General features: G+C 38.4%; 1 protein-coding gene across 1 annotated transcript in view; it reads left to right on the top strand.

Moving 5' to 3' along the window:
* Positions 1 to 492: 492 nt before the first annotated feature.
* The window catches only part of LOC126251693 (DDB1- and CUL4-associated factor 10), a 70,412-nt gene continuing 53,179 nt past the window's right edge, over positions 493 to 17,725 (top strand). The window contains exons 1-2 of the mRNA XM_049952280.1: positions 493 to 922; positions 1,000 to 1,113. Coding sequence (XP_049808237.1) covers positions 720 to 922; positions 1,000 to 1,113 — 317 coding nt within the window. The 5' untranslated portion in view covers positions 493 to 719. The remainder of the gene's footprint in view (positions 923 to 999; positions 1,114 to 17,725) is intronic.

The following is a 17,725-nucleotide window of genomic DNA, read 5'->3' as shown; positions in this document are numbered from 1 at the left end:
GTCTGCAATAAAAGAATACGCTCGTTATGTGTACGTCCGACATTATGTTACACTAATTAACAACCGATACTCGGTAGTAAACATGATACAATATTTCAACAGTATAGTATTTAATTGTGTTGTCATGCTTCATATTGGATATACCCAAGCTCTGTGTAATATCCCAGGCATTTATCGCGCTTTCGAATGCTAATAGGCTTCCACAACCATGTTTGTTGAAAATCATTGTAATAAGTTTATGTTTCTTCATTCATTGTATGTATACAAGCGGTAACGCTCGCCATTCGCCAAGATAAAGTGTTTCTCCCAACTTTCTACGTAGCGAAAATAAGTTTATCCAATACGCTTTATGAATGACAGCTTCTCACATTTTTATTATCATCGTCGATTTAGTCGAATATTGAATGTTTGTGTGTTTTAATGCTTATAAGCTTTTTCGCTTTCATTCAAGTGACAGTTGCAGTTATCGATATATTTGACCATATGTGATTCAAACAACTGGCTGTGGAAGATCTCTGACGCAAACATGGAGCGGAATTGTCAACATGTGTTATAGAGAGGAGACTAAATTAATGGTACCAACAAATTGTCTATAGTTCAGTGTGCAAGTGTGGAGTCAAGGCTTGACCTATTGACAGTCTGTGAATCCAGGAAGCAAATGTGCGTCCTGTAGGGAGAACGCTGTAGTGATAATAGTGAATTAGACAACAATTTCCAAAATGCCAAAAATTAAGGCAAGAGGCTTGCACAGTTCATGGCTACACCATAGGGAACTTGGTCATCGTTTCCCACTGGGACACAGTGACCGATTTTCGAAAGAACTGTACTCGTCTCTTATGCCTTGTAATGGCTGGGACCAAAGTGAACATCTGAGAAATGCTGTGCACGGTGGTGTTTTCAATTTGGAGTTTTCACCCGATAGGTAGGAGCAACTTATCGCTCGACGTAACTTCGTAGTAAAATACCATATTAAGTGAAACTAATTAGTTTACTTTGCAGCTCCCTACTCGTGGCAGCTTGTGAGAAGAAGAGCATTTTAATGTTTGATCCCTTGTGCAGAAAGTTAATACATGCAGTGGACAATGCACATCGTGACTGCGTGAACTGTGTCAGGTGAGACAGCCTTGCGTCTAGAATTTCGATCAAAATGTAGACATTGACTATCACTTTAAAATTTGCATGACTTTTTTTTTTTATTGTCGAGTATCATGGAGCACATTAAGGTGCTAAACTGCAATACATGTAGTTCTGTTGTTGATTTTCTTTTAAATTAAAACTGTCCACTATGTTATCCAAGAAGGAATGTAACAAAATACCACATTAAGTACTTCTGATCTAGTTACTTTCTGTTGTTCTTTGTATGTTTCAGATAATTTTGTTACTCCACTCTCTCTGTTTGCTAGAATCAGGCATTCTTCTGTATATGTGTGTTCATGACCTACTGTTGGTTTGAGCTGTAAGCTATATAATGTTTTGCTGCAGGCTTTTCTTGTTTATAAACAAATTTCAGCATAGTATGTTTTCATTCCAGTTTTTTATCATTATGTTCTCAAGTAATTTATGAAGGTTGCATTTGCAATGAGCTTTGTCTGTAAGCCTTGTTGACATCAGTAAAATCAAATGATGATTCAGAAGCATTATTCAGTTAGCTACCTGAGAGCACATTCATTCATTACACAAAACATGTAAACTGTGTTGGATTACGTTAATCAGGAAATATTTCTGTAATTGTGGTACTTTTATGTGAAGATACTATGAAATTTCATTTACGTACTTTCTTATTCTGTCGTCTTGTTATATCATTGAATGTAGTGTGTTTTTTGTGTAGATTGAGTATACAGTGTATTGCCAAACTCATTTCAAGGTATACAATCAGAAATTCTTCTCTTGAAGAGTTATATTTTTTGAGGATCACAACTTGACAGTGAGACAAGATGCATTGTTTTATTAGTTTGAGAGACATCTTTTTGGTGAAAGATTCCTGGATATGACTTTATAAAGCAAAAACATGTTCTTTGTAGTATAATCTGACAGGAATCATTGGTGTGTTTTCTACGCCACATATCTTTTGCATTTTGTAAATCATAAGATGCATGGGAATGAGCGTTGTAGTGTACATTCCTAAAGGTAATATTTATTGTGGGTACATGCATCACGTTACTGAAATTCTGGTACAATCAAATAAGTTATTTTGTTTCAGCATAAAATTACTTTGTCTGGAAATGTAGTTAAAACATTGTACCACATAGTTTCTAAATTTGCTGTATTCATTGATTGTCTCATAAATCAACCCAAAGATCACTTAATCGCATTGACATGTTTTGTATCATATTCACAAGAACTGTATGATCATGATGTAAGGGGTGAATAAAATTGAACAGAATTGAATGGAATGACATTAGATCAAAAGTGTGAAACTTGTATGACTACTGCTAAGGAAGCTACTGTAACATGACATCATGACATAACATGTAAGCCTGTTTTTAGGCATACATATGTTGTACTTCTATGACTAAACCGGTTGTTCACCATTTAACGTAGTAATAAAAGTTTGTTTGTAATGGCCCACCACCTTAAGTACGTGACATAAAAGGCTGGTTCATCAATTTTCCCCATTCATTAGTAATAGTAATGTTGGTAGTAGTGTATGTAATTATTCATCCAAGGATCATCTAATAACAATGTAAGAATGTTCATGGTAATACAATTAAAATTAGTTGCTCAAAAGATGCAAACACATAGAATGTAGAAACATACTATATGAGGATAGGGAAAGTGTAGTTTATTTGTCCATAGACAAGTCACATTAATACTGTTTTAAACAAAATAGCCTATATACAGTTTGTTTACAAATTATCTGCAGGTATGGGAAAACAAAGGGATATATAAACTGTCTTCAAGTACTAAAATGCTTATTTTTACACAGATAACTACTTAACAACCAATATTAATAACACTGTCATAGACATAAGCAAAGCAGGCATATACAAAAAGTCACAAAGGTATGCCACACTGAAGACTCTTTCAGAAGCAGTTTTATATGAAATGTAAACACCGATTTTTTAAATGTGATTTGCATTAATCCATGCTGCGAAGGAAGTTGATGTGAAGAGGGAAGAGGAGAGAATTGCAGAAATTTTCTCATATGCAAGCAAAAACGTACAATAAGTAGTTGCTTGGTTTGAATGATGTACTGTTGAATTTTAGTTTGGAGGGTTAATGTCTGATTTCCATATAATCTTTAGTGCTGTTTGGCTAAGATTATCGTAACATTTTCATTTATTTTTGAGTAGCAGTCTGTTTTTATGATCTTACGGTGTTGTTTGTGTAAAAGAGCATTTATTGGGAAATTTCCAGATAGATGAAAGTATACGGTAATCATTCATAAATGTTGTATTGGTATATTATGTTCTTGGTCAGCGAAATAGGACAATTTAATTTCGAATGCATTATTGTTTCAGAGTACTGTCAATATTATAATTTAACAGTTTAATGTCCAGGTTGGAGCAACAACAGTTATGAAAAGGGTAGATTGCTACTCACCATAAAAATGACATGTTGAGTTGCAGACAGGTACAACAAAAAGGCTGTTACACACTTAAGCTTTCAGTCAAAGCCTTCTTCAAAAAAGAAGGGAAAACACATACATTCACACAAGTGGGCACTTCTCATAACTGGTCACTCAAGCTGTCCTTTCTATTATGAAGATGGCTTTGGCTGAAACCTTAGTGTGTGACAGTCTCTTCATTGCGCATGTCTGCAACTCATTTTTACAATCAGTAGCAATATATCCATTTCATAACTGTTAATATAATATAACTTGTCTTCATGTATCAGTCCGTTTTTCAACTATGGACTCATAACGTCAACTTCACACATTAGGCCTATATGATTACTAACTTTTTGTATTAGGTCAAGAAATCAACCAAAAATTTCCAATTTATTCGTCTAACATTTTCTGTTACCGTTTTTTGTATACCTACACTCCGTTTCACTTGTTAGAAATATGAAAATACTTTCTGTTAAACTGGGAACATTGTTTGAACTTCTTGTTATAAGATTTGTATTATCCATTAGTTTGTGTAATACCTCAGCATATTGCTGATTAAAAAATATTACTAACTTCATATGAATCCCTCTATTCCTTTCCTCCCTTTTGCAGTGTTATTTTACTGCAATCTGCCCTCTTTATTTATTTAACAAAGACCTGACAATGATACTGGATTCATTGTGGTAATAAAATGGAAATAAATAGCTCAAAAATACACACACACACACACACACACACACACACACACACACACACACACAGAGTATATAATTTTCATTTATGAGGATAGGGCAGGTGGTCAGCTGTGGTTTTGATGAAGAAACCATCCTGGCATTTACTTTAAATAATTTAGGAAAATAATGGAAAACCTAAGTCAAGATTGCCAGATAGATGCAAAATTCGCATTCCCGAATATTAGGTCATTGTCTTATCAAGTCCACTTTCGCAATCGGTTTGTCCCTATTCTACAATGTTCTTTGATTCACACACAATTTGCTCCAGATAACTTATAATAAAACTTAATTTTGCTCTTCCTTGCTGCATAAACTAAGACACCTGCTGGTGACTCCTGGACAATGAACACGCTGCTATGCCCCTAGAACTAACTCAGTTTGTTTGGAAAACTGCCTCCTGGCTCATAAGCATGCAATTGTACCCCATATACATCTTTATGGCCTCTCCTAGGTCCAGCTAAAAAAAACTGATGACTGAGGTGATTTCCGTGGGAAATTTGTTGTAAGATTTTTTCCCTAATAGAAAATGATGATTTGAATCTTTTGTTTTTCCTTGATAAATGTAAGTCCAAACTGGCTTTTGTTCCATGGTTTGTGTAGAACTGTTAGCGAAGGTAGTAATGTTTTTTTTTTTCCATATATGCGCAACAGATGGTTGATATACTCGCAGGGTCCAATAAGGATATCCAAGTTTTGAAACAGTTCCTTAGAATGAGCCTGCCTAGCACTTGTAGCATAAAAATTGTCATGTTTTGTGTCTTTCAATGCCCAGAAAATTATCCTTTATCTAAGAACTGAGTGTGTCATCACAAGACACTGGCAGTTACAAACTGATAATCCTAAGAGCAAAACATGCAGATGACCTTTTTCCCCAGTATCTTTGTGTGTTCATTACAAGTTAATTGAGAAGCAATATTCACCCTTAAAAACTTTGTGTTTGTTACACAATCTGTAGAATTGTCATCTATGTTTAATGTGACAGAATTATTTTCCATATTCATGCTGAAGTACATTTTTTTTTTTTTAAAAAAAATATTCACCGCTGATTTATTACACAGTGCCCAGCTGTAAACATCGTTGAGAGTTTTATGTGCTTTAGCTGATAGGAGATAAGGTGTTTTATCAGGGACTATGATGTTGCTACCATCAGCAAAGAGAATTTTTTTCCATGTCTTATACCCTCTGGGCGGTCATTGATATGTGTTAACACTTTAACTATTGGCAGCATACATATCTGTGCACAGTTGTCATGGCTTCAGTGCTAACAGCATATGCGTGCAACAGAAGCTAAGCATGCCTGGAGTGCTAATGTTGTATACATATGTTTTCGAGATTCCTCGTAAGTGTATGCTATAAAGCACACACTATATGTTGACTACTGGTACAGAAGTCCATCTCTGTTCAGCTATTTGCACTAAGGAACAAAAATTACAGTAGGTACAGTTTGCATGCACAGTGAAGGTACGCCAGAACTTGAAGCCAAACTGTAGTGAGATGGAATTTGGTTTAATAAACATTACAATGGTTTTGAAGTGGTGTGACAGAAGAGATGTACGTATGTTGATGACATATGTAAAGCTGCGATGAAATCGGCTATGAAAGTGGACTTACAAACTAATACTGAAAAATTTAATCTGAAATGTGTGTTTGATTACAGCAAGTGGGCAAAGATGTCAACAGAATGTGTTCGCAAAACACTGAAATGGTACAAAATACTGTTTTTTCACTCCTTAGATGTGTGTGTGTTAAATTCCCACATTATTTACAAGGTTCATGCCAAAAAGAATTCTTCACTCACCGAATTTCACCTCGGCCTAATTTGAGATTTTGGAGACATACCACTAAGAAAGGAAAGCATCAGGAGGTCGTTGATCAGTGGAGGAAAATCCATTGTGGCTTTGAGCAAGGAACTTTCCAAGTACTGTTAAATCATAAGTAAAATAACATGTACTTGTGAGGAGACTGTACTCAGTTGCATTACTGCTGTAAACAGTGTGATGCAAAACTCTGTGTTATGCCTTGTTTCGAAATGATCACACAAAAAAATTTCTTAAATGTGATTCTTTGTAATGTTATCTGTTTTTGGGAACTTCAGCAACTAAAATTTATTTTAAGTTCTTATTAGTGATAATAAATACAGAAGACCCTGTGGTGATGAAGATGCAGCATGGCAAATGCTGTAGTGCTCAACACCATATTGTGCCCAGCATTGTCCATTGCATTACCCTGAGGAACACCTATGTTTATGTGCTTGTCTGGCAGCTGTTTTACTAAAAGTTTACCAAGTGTAAACTATCCATACTTTTCGCACCCCGATTTTCGGGGTAAGATTGTAACCGTTCATTTGGGATCCTTCCTATGCTTAGTGCTTCTAGCTTATCGTGTATTTTATTTTCAGCTAGCTTATATTGTAATTTATTTTCAACAGTGTCAAAAGTCTTGGATGAGTCCTAAGAACATGCATGTAATGCAGACATCTGTGTCAAGACCTTGGAGTAGCACTTTAGTGAAGTCTCTAATGGCCGATACTGTACTTGTCCCTCTTCGGTAACCAAACAGTGATTTGTTGCAAAGGTTGCATTTATTCATGGAACTCATTATTTTTTGTTGCATGATGGATTCAGTTACTTTTGAAGAACACATACAGTAGTAGAGTTGCCTGCTGTTTTTAATACCCTTCTTTAACGAGGGCACAACACATGCAAGCATTAGATACTCCTGAGAAATGTCAGTTGAAGGACTCATTTATTATGTTTGTCAATGGGGCTTCTAGGCCGAACAGAAACTGGAACATCATCTGTGCTTGCTGACTCCTTATTTTTATCTTCCTGACTTCAAGCTCTGATATGGGAAACACCACTATTGTTCTTGCTGTGTACGTCAGTGTGAGTGCTATATGTATTTTAGGAAGATTCTGTTGGAACTTCTCCACAATACCAGAAATAATAATTTACAAAATTTCCCAATTTCTGAGGATTTTCTGCTATTCTACACCTGTCTTTGATTTATACTGTATTGTACTTGTTTCTGTCTTTTGTGTTTCATGTCATCCCATACTACTTTGCTTTTAGTTTCTGCTGTATTGTTTTGTCATGGTGTGTGTGTGTGTGTGTGTGTGTGTGTGTGTGTGTGTGTGTGTGTGTGTGTTGCAAGCAATACCATCCTGTACAGTTTTTATACCTGTGATACTAATTTAGAAACTGGATTATTGTAGTGGTTTTGTAAAGAACTGACAGATTTGAATTTCTTGGAGGACTTCCGAATACCCACAATCATCTACCTATTCTCATTAGCTGCTGCTGATGTTGTGGCTACTTTTGGAAATGTCTAATAATAATAATAATAATAATAATAAAACAATAATAGTCTAAACAGAATGCAGAATTTAGAGAATTTAGCATTTACATTATTTTCCAGTTACGCTTCATCCAAGGTTTGATTTGCTAATGCCCTATGAAAGTATGTACTTCTAAGAAGATCCTTGTAGAAGACTGCTGTTTTGTGGGTTTTACCAAACCTGCATTTAACTGTATTATCTGACAGTAGTGATTAGAAAGGCCAAGATTTCTTATAAATACTTTGCAACATTTGGTGTCAGTGTCTGTAAGTATTTGGTCCAAGACTGATGTTGAAATTTTTGATATCCATGCAGCAGCAGTTACCATACGTGCCACTCCAAAAGTGCTTAAAATGTTTAGGAAGTTATTAAGTTATTAATTTCACCTTCAACTCCTGTGTTAATATTCATGTCTCAACTCTTTATGATAATAGTTTTCGGGAGTCTCAAAGGACTTCAGATAATTTGTTGAAGAAAGTGTCCATTTATTTGGTAATTTGAACCTTCCCTGTTGTCATTTCTGTGGCACCACATGGCCTTAGAGGTATTATTTGAAGTTGTGACTTCATTTTGGTAAAATGTGCCTAACATGAGATTCATTAATCTGGTAATTTTCATATCTCGTTTTAAGTTCTTCCCTTGCTGTGAAAACAGTCCCTGCAGTCCATTTCTTATTATGATTCCTAATTGTTTGCCTGTGTAAAACAGGGATGGCTGTATTTTTGTAGTATCATAGAGTTGAATATTTTTACATTTGTCCTCTTCATTTTTAGCAGAAGGGAATTATTTGATAGCACACACTTTAGCCTTTCCCAACTGGACATCTTAGCTGCTGGTGAATCTTCCAGATTGTATGATCTTGGTCCATGATACGTTTTCATTCCTGACATTTCTTCCAGAGTTGCATTAGAGATCTTCAGAGATGCTCATGGTTTGGCTAAGTTGTAGGGGCTCTCCAGGAGCATTTCTAAATGTGTCCAGCTCACAGTGAGGGTGTTTGTGAGACGAAAAAAAAAATTGAATTTCATGTTATGTTGTTGTTGTTGTTGTTGTTGTGGTCTTCAGTTCTGAGACTGGTTTGATGCAGCTCTCCATGCTACTCTATCCTGTACAAGCTTCTTCATCTCCCAGTACCTACTGCAACCTACATCCTTCTGAATCTGCTTAGTGTATTGATCTCTTGGTCTCCCTCTACGATTTTTACCCTCCACTCTGCCCTCCAATACTAAATTGGTGATCCCTTGATGCCTCAGAACATGTCCTACCAACCCATCCCTTCTTCTAGTCAAGTTGTGCGACAAACTCCTCTTCTCCCCAATCCTATTCAATACTTCTTCATTAGTTATGTGGTCTACTCATCTAATCTTCAGCATTCTTCTGTAGCACCACATTTCGAAAGCTTCTATTCTCTTCTTGTCCAAACTATTTATTGGCCATGTTTCACTTCCATACATGGCTACACTCCATACAAATACTTTCAGAAAAGACTTCCTGACACTTAAATCTATACTCGATGTTAACAAATTTCTCTTCTTCAGAAACGATTTCCTTGCCATTGCCAGTCTACATTTTGTATCCTCTCTACTTCGACCATCATCAGTTATTTTACTCCCTAAATAGCAAAACTCCTTTACTACTTTAAGTGTCTCATTTCCTAATCTAATCCCCTCAGCATCACCCGATTTAATTTGACTACATTCCATTATCCTCGTTTTGCTTTTGTTGATGTTCATCTTATATACTCCTCTCAAGACACTGTCCATTCCATTCAACTGCTCTTCCAAGTCCTTTGCTGTCTCTGACAGAATTACAATGTCATTGGCGAACGTCAAAGTTTTTATTTCTTCTCCATGGATTTTAATACCTACTCCGAATTTTTCTTTTGTTTCCTTTACTGCTTGCTCAATATACAGATTGAATAACATCGGGGAGAGGCTACAACCCTGTCTTACTCCCTTCCCAACCACTGCTTCCCTTTCATGTCCCTCGACTCTTATAACTGCCATCTGGTTTCTGTACAAACTGTAAATAGCCTTTCGCACCCTGTATTTTACCCCTGCCACCTTTAGAATTTGAAAGAGAGTATTCCAGTCAACATTGTCAAAAGCTTTCTCTAAGTCTACAAATGCTAGAAACGTAGGTTTGCCTTTCCTTAATCTTTCTTCTAAGATAAGTTGTAAGGTCAGTATTGCCTCACGTGTTACAACATTTCTATGGAATCCAAACTGATCTTCCCCGAGGTCGGCTTCTACTAATTTTTCCATTCGTCTGTAAAGAATTCGTGTTAGATTTTGCAGCTGTGGCTTATTAAACTGATTGTTCGGTAATTTTCACATCTGTCAACACCTGCTTTCTTTGGGATTGGAATTATTATATTCTTCTTGAAGTCTGAGGGTGTTTTGCCTGTTTCATACATCTTGCTCACCAGATGGTAGAGTTTTGTCAGGACTGGCTCTCCCAAGGCCGTCAGTAGTTCCAATGGAATGTTGTCTACTCCGGGGGCCTTGTTTCGACTCAGGTCTTTCAGTGCTCTGTCAAACTCTTCACGCAGTATCGTATCTCCCATTTCATCTTCATATACATCCTCTTCCATTTCCATAATATTGTCGTCAAGTACATCGCCCTTGTATAGACCCTCTATATACTCCTTCCACCTTTCTGCTTTCCCTTCTTTGTTTAGAACTGGGTTTCCATCTGAGCTCTTGATGTTCATACAAGTGGTTCTCTTTTCTCCAAAAGTCTCTTTAATTTTCCTGGTGGCAGTATCTATCTTACCCCTAGTGAGATAAGCCTCTACATCCTTACATTTGTCATCTAGCCATCCCTGTTTAGCCATTTTGCACTTCCTGTTGATCTCATTTTTGAGACGTTTGTATTCATTTTTGCCTGCTTCATTTATTGCATTTTTATATTTTCTCCTTTCATCAATTAAATTCAATGTTTCTTCTGTTACCCAAGGATTTCTACTAGCCCTCGTCTTTTTACCACTTGATCCTCTGCTGCCTTCACTACTTCATCCCTCAAAGCTACCCATTCTTCTTCTTCTGTATTTCTTTCCCCCATTCCTGTCAATTGTTCCCTTATGCTCTCCCTGAAACTCTGTGCAGCCTCTGGTTCTTTCAGTTTATCCAGGTCCCATCTCCTTAAATTCCCACCTTTTTGCAGTTTCTTCAGTTTCAATCTGCAGTTCATAACCAATAGATTGTGGTCAGAATCCACATCTGCCCCTGGAAATGTCTTACAATTTAAAATCTGGTTCCTAAATCTCTGTCTTACCATTATATAATTTATCTGATACCTTTTAGTATCTCCAGGATTCTTCCAGGTATACAACCTTCTTTTATGATTCTTGAACCAAGTGTTAGCTATGATTAAGTTATGCTCTGTGCAAAATTCTACAAGGCGGCTTCCTCTTTCATTTCTTCCCCCCAATCCATATTCACCTACTACGTTTCCTTCTCTCCCTTTTCCTACTGACGAATTCCAGTCACCCATGACTATTAAATTTTCATCTCCCTTCACTATCTGAATAATTTCTTTTATCTCATCATACATTTCTTCAATTTCTTCGTCATCTGCAGAGCTAGTTGGCATATAAACTTGTACTACTGTTGTAGGTGTGGGCTTCGTATCTATCTTGGCCACAATAATGTGTTCACTATGCTGTTTGTAGTAGCTTACCTGCATTCCTATTTTCCTGTTCATTATTAAACCTACTCCTGCATTACCTCTATTTGATTTTGTATTTATAACCCTGTATTCACCTGACCATAAGTCTTGTTCCTCCTGCCACCGAACTTCACTAATTCCCACTATATCTAACTTTAACCTATCCATTTCCCTTTTTAAATTTTCTAACCTACCTGCCCGATTAAGGGATCTGACATTCCACGCTCTGATCTGTAGAACGCCAGTTTTCTTTCTTCTGATAACGACATCCTCTTGAGTAGTCCCCGTCCGGAGATCCGATTGGGGGACTATTTTACCTCCGGAATATTTTACCCAAGAGGACGCCATCATAATTTAATCATACAGTAAAGCTGCATGCCTTCGGGAAAAATTACGGCCGTAGTTTCCCCTTGCTTTCAGCCATTTGCAGTACTAGCACAGCAAGGCCGTTTTGGTTAGTGTTATGAGGCCAGATCAGTCAATCATCCAGACTGTTGCCCTTGCAACTACTGAAAAGGTTGCTGCCCCTCTTCAGGAGCTTTAAAAAAAAGTAATGTGGTACAGATTGGTTGCATTGCATAACAGTTAAAGTTGTGGGTTTGGATCTCTACAGGTGCTGTTGGTGCTATCAACTTTTTAATTTTTAAATCTTTATTGAAATGACTTTGATCATTATTTTTGTTCTCCACGTAGGAAAAATATATCTAAAAACAAAGATGATGTGACTTACCAAATGAAAGTCCTGGCAGGTCGACAGACACACAAACAAACACAAACATACACACAAAATTCAAGCTTTCGCAACAAACTGTTGCCTCATCAGGAAAGAGGGAAGGAGAGGGAAAGACGAAAGGATGTGGGTTTTAAGGGAGAGGGTAAGGAGTCATTCCAATCCCGGGAGCGGAAAGACTTACCTTAGGGGGAAAAAAGGACAGGTATACACTCGCGCACACACACACATATCCATCCACACGTATACAGACACAAGCAGACACATTTTTGTCTTTAAATGTGTCTGCTTGTGTCTGTATATGTGTGGATGGATATGTGTGTGTGTGTGTGTGTGTGTGTGCGCGCGCGCGCGAGTGTATACCCGTCCTTTTTTCCCCCTAAGGTAAGTCTTTCCGCTCCCGGGATTGGAATGACTCCTTACCCGCTCCCTTAAAACCCACATCCTTTCGTCTTTCCCTCTCCTTCCCTCTTTCCTGATGAGGCAACAGTTTGTTGCGAAAGCTTGAATTTTGTGTGTATGTTTGTGTTTGTTTGTGTGTCTGTCGACCTGCCAGGACTTTCATTTGGTAAGTCACATCATCTTTGTTTTTTTATATATATTTTCCCTTGTCGCATAATTTTATCTCTGTATTATTTTCTTCAATGGCTTTCATCTTTTCCTTCTTGACATTTTTGCCACTCTGTGTTGTCAAACATGTATTTTTCGTTACAAGATGTACATATTTTTTGGATTGTAATTGCCGTACAAACATTTAAAACATAAATTCTTATTACATGTGGACAAAGTAATGCAGATGAAGATTTAAGTGAAAGAATGGGTTATAAGTAAAATTAAATTCAAGCAAAATGGGGAGAAGAAATAATGAATGCAATAACATGGACAAAAATATAATATTATAAATATTATTAAAGTCACACGAATAAAGCTTCCAAGTGGAAGAAGACTGATAGGAAGAAAAATTAGAGCAATTGAAGAAGTTAATACAGTGATTGAAATGATGTGATGGACAGATAGAAATAAAAAGTTACATTTAAACTAATTAACTGAATCAAAATTATGATCCACAACTTATAAAGATTTAAAAATAAAAAATAAAATAAATATAAAATATTTGAAAGAAACTTTGGCAATACAAACCCACAGCTTTGGTATATGAGGACTGCACCTTAATCTTATACAATGCAACCAAACTGTAGAACATTACTTTTTTAAAGCTGTAGAGGTTCATGTGAAATAGCAATATTTTTTCGTTGATTACTCATACGTGAGGGCCCACCAGGGTGAATGGTTGCAGAGTATTGTACCTCAGACCTTAACCTACATCATCGTCTAGCTGGTTTCAAATAGTTGATCCCACCTCTGGGGACCTTTCCTTGTTAGATCTGTGTAAAATGTCATGAATAACCATGCAACTCAGAAGATTCACCAGTAACTAATTCTTTAATAACTGCCATTGAGAGGACTTCAAGTTCTTCTAAAACAACTAGTTATGAGAGTCAGGTGACTGGACCCCCTTAAAATTTTTTGTCACAATGTTCTACTGACCATAGGATACTTGGTTTTCTCACGTAGTCAGCATTTATTGCCACTACCCAACCCTCATGTTCAGGTGTGTGTGTGTGTGTGTGTTGTAAATCATTTTAAGTTGTAAAGGCTTATTTCATTTTCTCTTAGTTCATGTTTAGTAGTCTGTAGCCATTCAAGTCTCATGTTTCATATATAGCTGAAGGTATGTCGAATGATTAAAGCTGTACATTAAGTCAGAAGCAGGCATGTTTTGTGAATTACCAACAACAAAATATGACGAATGGAAAGTTACTTGGAAAGAAAACGGTACTTGGAAAGAAGTCGGCATTCTTCCTCCCACACAAATCACTTGCTGTTTTGATATGATAGATCTTACAAACATTTGTCTTGTATTGATTCTGAGATCACTCTCAGATGACTCTATAGTAGAAAAGTTAAAACACATTTAGTATTACCATTAGTGTTAAAACTGGACATTCAAGAATAAAAGTTGTATGTATTTGAATGCAGAGGGATGTTTCATGGATTGCCTTCCCAGTCATTCATTTTCATTCTTTTACACACACACACACACACACACACACAACCACACACACAGTGTCCTGTAAATTCCATAATGAAAGCAAGCATTCAGCAATGTGGAATGGGACAAAATATACATTAACCCTCGAGTGACTGCTTCCGTTCTTATTTTGGTGGGCATGCAGTGTACTTTGAACTCCATATCTATCTACCACATATTGAGCACTCAATGGAGCCATGTTTAAGTACTATCTCATTTATTAACATTTTTTTATTATTTAAAGTTGTGTAATTGACAACATTTGCTACAGATGGGTTGCTTCTAGCGGAATTGTGTGTGTGGGGTCCTTAATATATAAAAGTATGCTGACTTTGATATAAGCATTTTCCTTTTATTTTGTAAATTAAATGGATGTTTGTGTTAAGACTCTAATAAATGGAAGTGTTATCATGATTTGTTTTGTTTCGGTTTTATTGACAATGCAGATTTTCGTCCATGTACTCTGTTCGTCTCTTCCTAGGAAAGACATGTCATTTTTAAGCTTAGGAAAGATGCATAATTTTTTAAGCTAACTAATACTTCTGCCTCCCCCCCTTCTCTCAGAGGCTAAGGATTAATTTGCCGAGTAAAGCTTTGCATCCCTGGGGTTCCTGAGCTGGGGACTGGTAAGCGTCGTCAGTCCTCTGTCACTGTAAGCTCTGAGCATGCTTCAGCAACCACCATGTGGCACAGTGGTGCAACATTGTGCATATCAGGGAATGGGGATCTTGGCTTCATTGCCTGGATAGTGAGGATGGAATAAACTTTTCTAAAAAAACCTGTCAATCTCAAGGTGTGCTGCATGCTGATGAGATGCATGGCTGTTAAGGGTGAACAGTCATTAGCAGACAATCTCTGGGGAACTTGCTGCATGTCAGTTGCGTAAGGCTTATGCAGGGCTCTGTCCGAGTGGACCCTTATTTCCCTAGCTGCTCGTTGGACCAAAATGGATCCTCCGAAATTTTCTTTTCCTCCTCCCAGCATAAAGGGTGGACTGCTCATGAGTACTGACACCCAATCAAGTAAGAGGGCTCATATAGCCAGTCCTCCTGACTCAGGAGTGAAATCTAACTGTTTCATGTCTAGTAACAGAACACATGCTGGCAGTGAGAATGTTTGCTTTAATCGTCAAAAGGAAAGAGAGCAGCTTCGTGAAAGTTTCTCCTTGTTATATTCAATGAGGGTTGGAAGGCATTGCTGACAATTTAAAATCTGTTAAGCGATTGCATTGTGGGGCACTGGTGGCAGAAACTGCTAATTCCCAACAAGCAAAGAACCTACGAAATGCGCAGTGCCGGGGGGAATATGCCATTGAAACTGAGCTGCACACCAGCTTGAGTTGTAGCAAGGTGTTGTGATGTGCAGGAATCTGGTGGACATTTCCAGTGAGGAACTTTTAAGATGAGTGGACTCCAGAGGGAGTAACTGACGTGCAAAATATCATGAGGGGGGTGGACAGGGATCTTTATCCTGATATTTAATAGCAAGAAACTTCCTGAGCATGTAGGCAGGTTTCCTTTGCCTAAGCATGTAACCTTATGTACCCAACCCAACGCGGTGTTTCAGATGCCAGCACTTTGGGCATACTACTATTGGGTGTCATGGAGAAGCTACTTGTGGCAAATGCGTTAAGGCAGCCCACAACGGTGTCTCTTGTTCCTCTCCACTGAAGTGTGTAAATTGCTCTGGAGCTCACCCTGTGTGGAGTCAAGTCTGCAGCATGTATCTGGAAGCACAGAAAATACAAACAGCTTAAAACTGAAATGCATCCCATATGATAAGGGCAAAAAAAATGTATAAAGCCATGCTGCCCCCAACTTTTGCTGCCTCCTTCATTTCAGTTGTTAAAGAGTCAGTGCAGAACGCTGAGGCTGCTACACGAATGGAAGTTGCTAGTATCAGAACTAGTACCTATGTTTGTCCATGCTCTTGTCCTGCTGCAGTCATTTCTAAGCCTGTCCTTCTCCCCCAGAACTTCATAAAAAGCTGTGGTTGCTAACGTTGTGAAGCTCCCTGCCCCTCCAAAAGTTCCGTCTGGTATGCTGTCTGATTCTGCCACAACCACAGCCACTGCTATGGCTGCAAACTCTATGCAGGGGAAAAAATCAAAGGCAAAATGTCCACCACAGTTGGAATTGGGCAGTAAATAGCCTGATGATGTTCAGTCAACCTCTCTCATATCTCTGTTGATTCTTCTTTAGAGACCAGCAACCTGGATGTTGAACTGAGACAATCATCTTGCCCCCAAGAGAGACCCATTGTGGGCTCCCTCCACAGCAGGAAGTCAGGATGAAAGTGTTACCCCTGTAATAGGCAGTTTTCATCCTCCAGTGGAATATTAATGGGTTCAGGACACTTGGAAGAACTGAAGCTCCTGGCACAAGTATGCCCCCTTTGCATGTTTTTGCAGGGAACACATTTTAAGGCATCTGTCCTATGGGGCAGTACACTCCATCGTAAGGATGACCTGACTGGGGAAAGGGCCAAGGGAGGAGTTGCTGTGTTTGCTAACAATGTGCACCAGTCCTCTGCTCTATCCCTGGCCACTGACCTGCAAGTAGTTGCTGTTGAAATTCATGCACATTGGAGGTTTACAGTTTGCTCGCTGTAATTACCTCCCCTAGATACAGTAGAGTCTGTGGCTTTCACAGATCTTATGGAACAAATCCCTCAACCATTTCTCCTTCTGGAGACTTCAATGCCCATCATGTCCTTTGGGGCTCAACCTCTACCTGCCCTCAGGGTCAAGGTTTGGAGAGCCTCCTGACATTTGAAGAGCTGTGCATCCTAAACACTGGTTCTCCCACTCATTTCTGTGCTGCTGCTGGGTCGTTCTCGGCCGTCGACCTATCTCTGTGCTCCCCAGCCCTTGCCGACGCTGTTCACTGGGAGGTCATTGACGATCTTCATTCCAGTGACCACTTCCCAATCTGCATTCACCTACTTGATGGAGGATTGCTTCAACAGAACCCACCAAAATGGATGGTCAGCAGGGCTAACTGGACGCTGTTCAGCCACCTGGCTGTGTTTGAACTTTGCAACAGTGTCACATGAGTGATCCAGCGTGCCGCTGACTTAACCGTCCCGAAGTCCTCAGGTCACCTTAAGAGGAGACCTGTACTTCAGCAACCCAGTACAGGTGTGTGGCTGTTTGACAATTTAAATGCTGCCCTACAGCAGACAACCTCAGAGCCAAGGCTCGACGTGCAATTAAGGAGAGTAAGAAAAGGTCATCGTGAACCTTCTTGAACTCCATAAACTATTCCACTTGTTCTACATAATTGTGGGAAGCCATCCAGAAGATTTCTAGTAAACAGTCATTTACCAATAACAGCAATTCTGAAACAAGGGTGTCTCCAAACAAAACCTGGAGATATTGCTCAGATGCTGGCAGAGCTAAATATGTTCTTCCTGTACTAAATATCTTGTCTGTTCTGATTCTCTGAGTGCCCTTCACTCTGTACAATGTTCGTGCCCCTCAGATAAAGTAGTCCAAACTATCCAGGATGCCCTCCTCCAACAAGACAACTAGGGGAGGAGGTGTCTTTCTGCTGGGTACCAAGGCACATGGAGATCACAGGGAATGGAAGGACGGATGTAACAGCCAACATGG

This window comes from Schistocerca nitens, chromosome 4 (genome assembly GCF_023898315.1).
Source record: "Schistocerca nitens isolate TAMUIC-IGC-003100 chromosome 4, iqSchNite1.1, whole genome shotgun sequence".
In the NCBI taxonomy this organism is placed as follows: domain Eukaryota; kingdom Metazoa; phylum Arthropoda; class Insecta; order Orthoptera; family Acrididae; genus Schistocerca; species Schistocerca nitens.
This window is presented reverse-complemented; position numbering and strand designations above follow the sequence as displayed.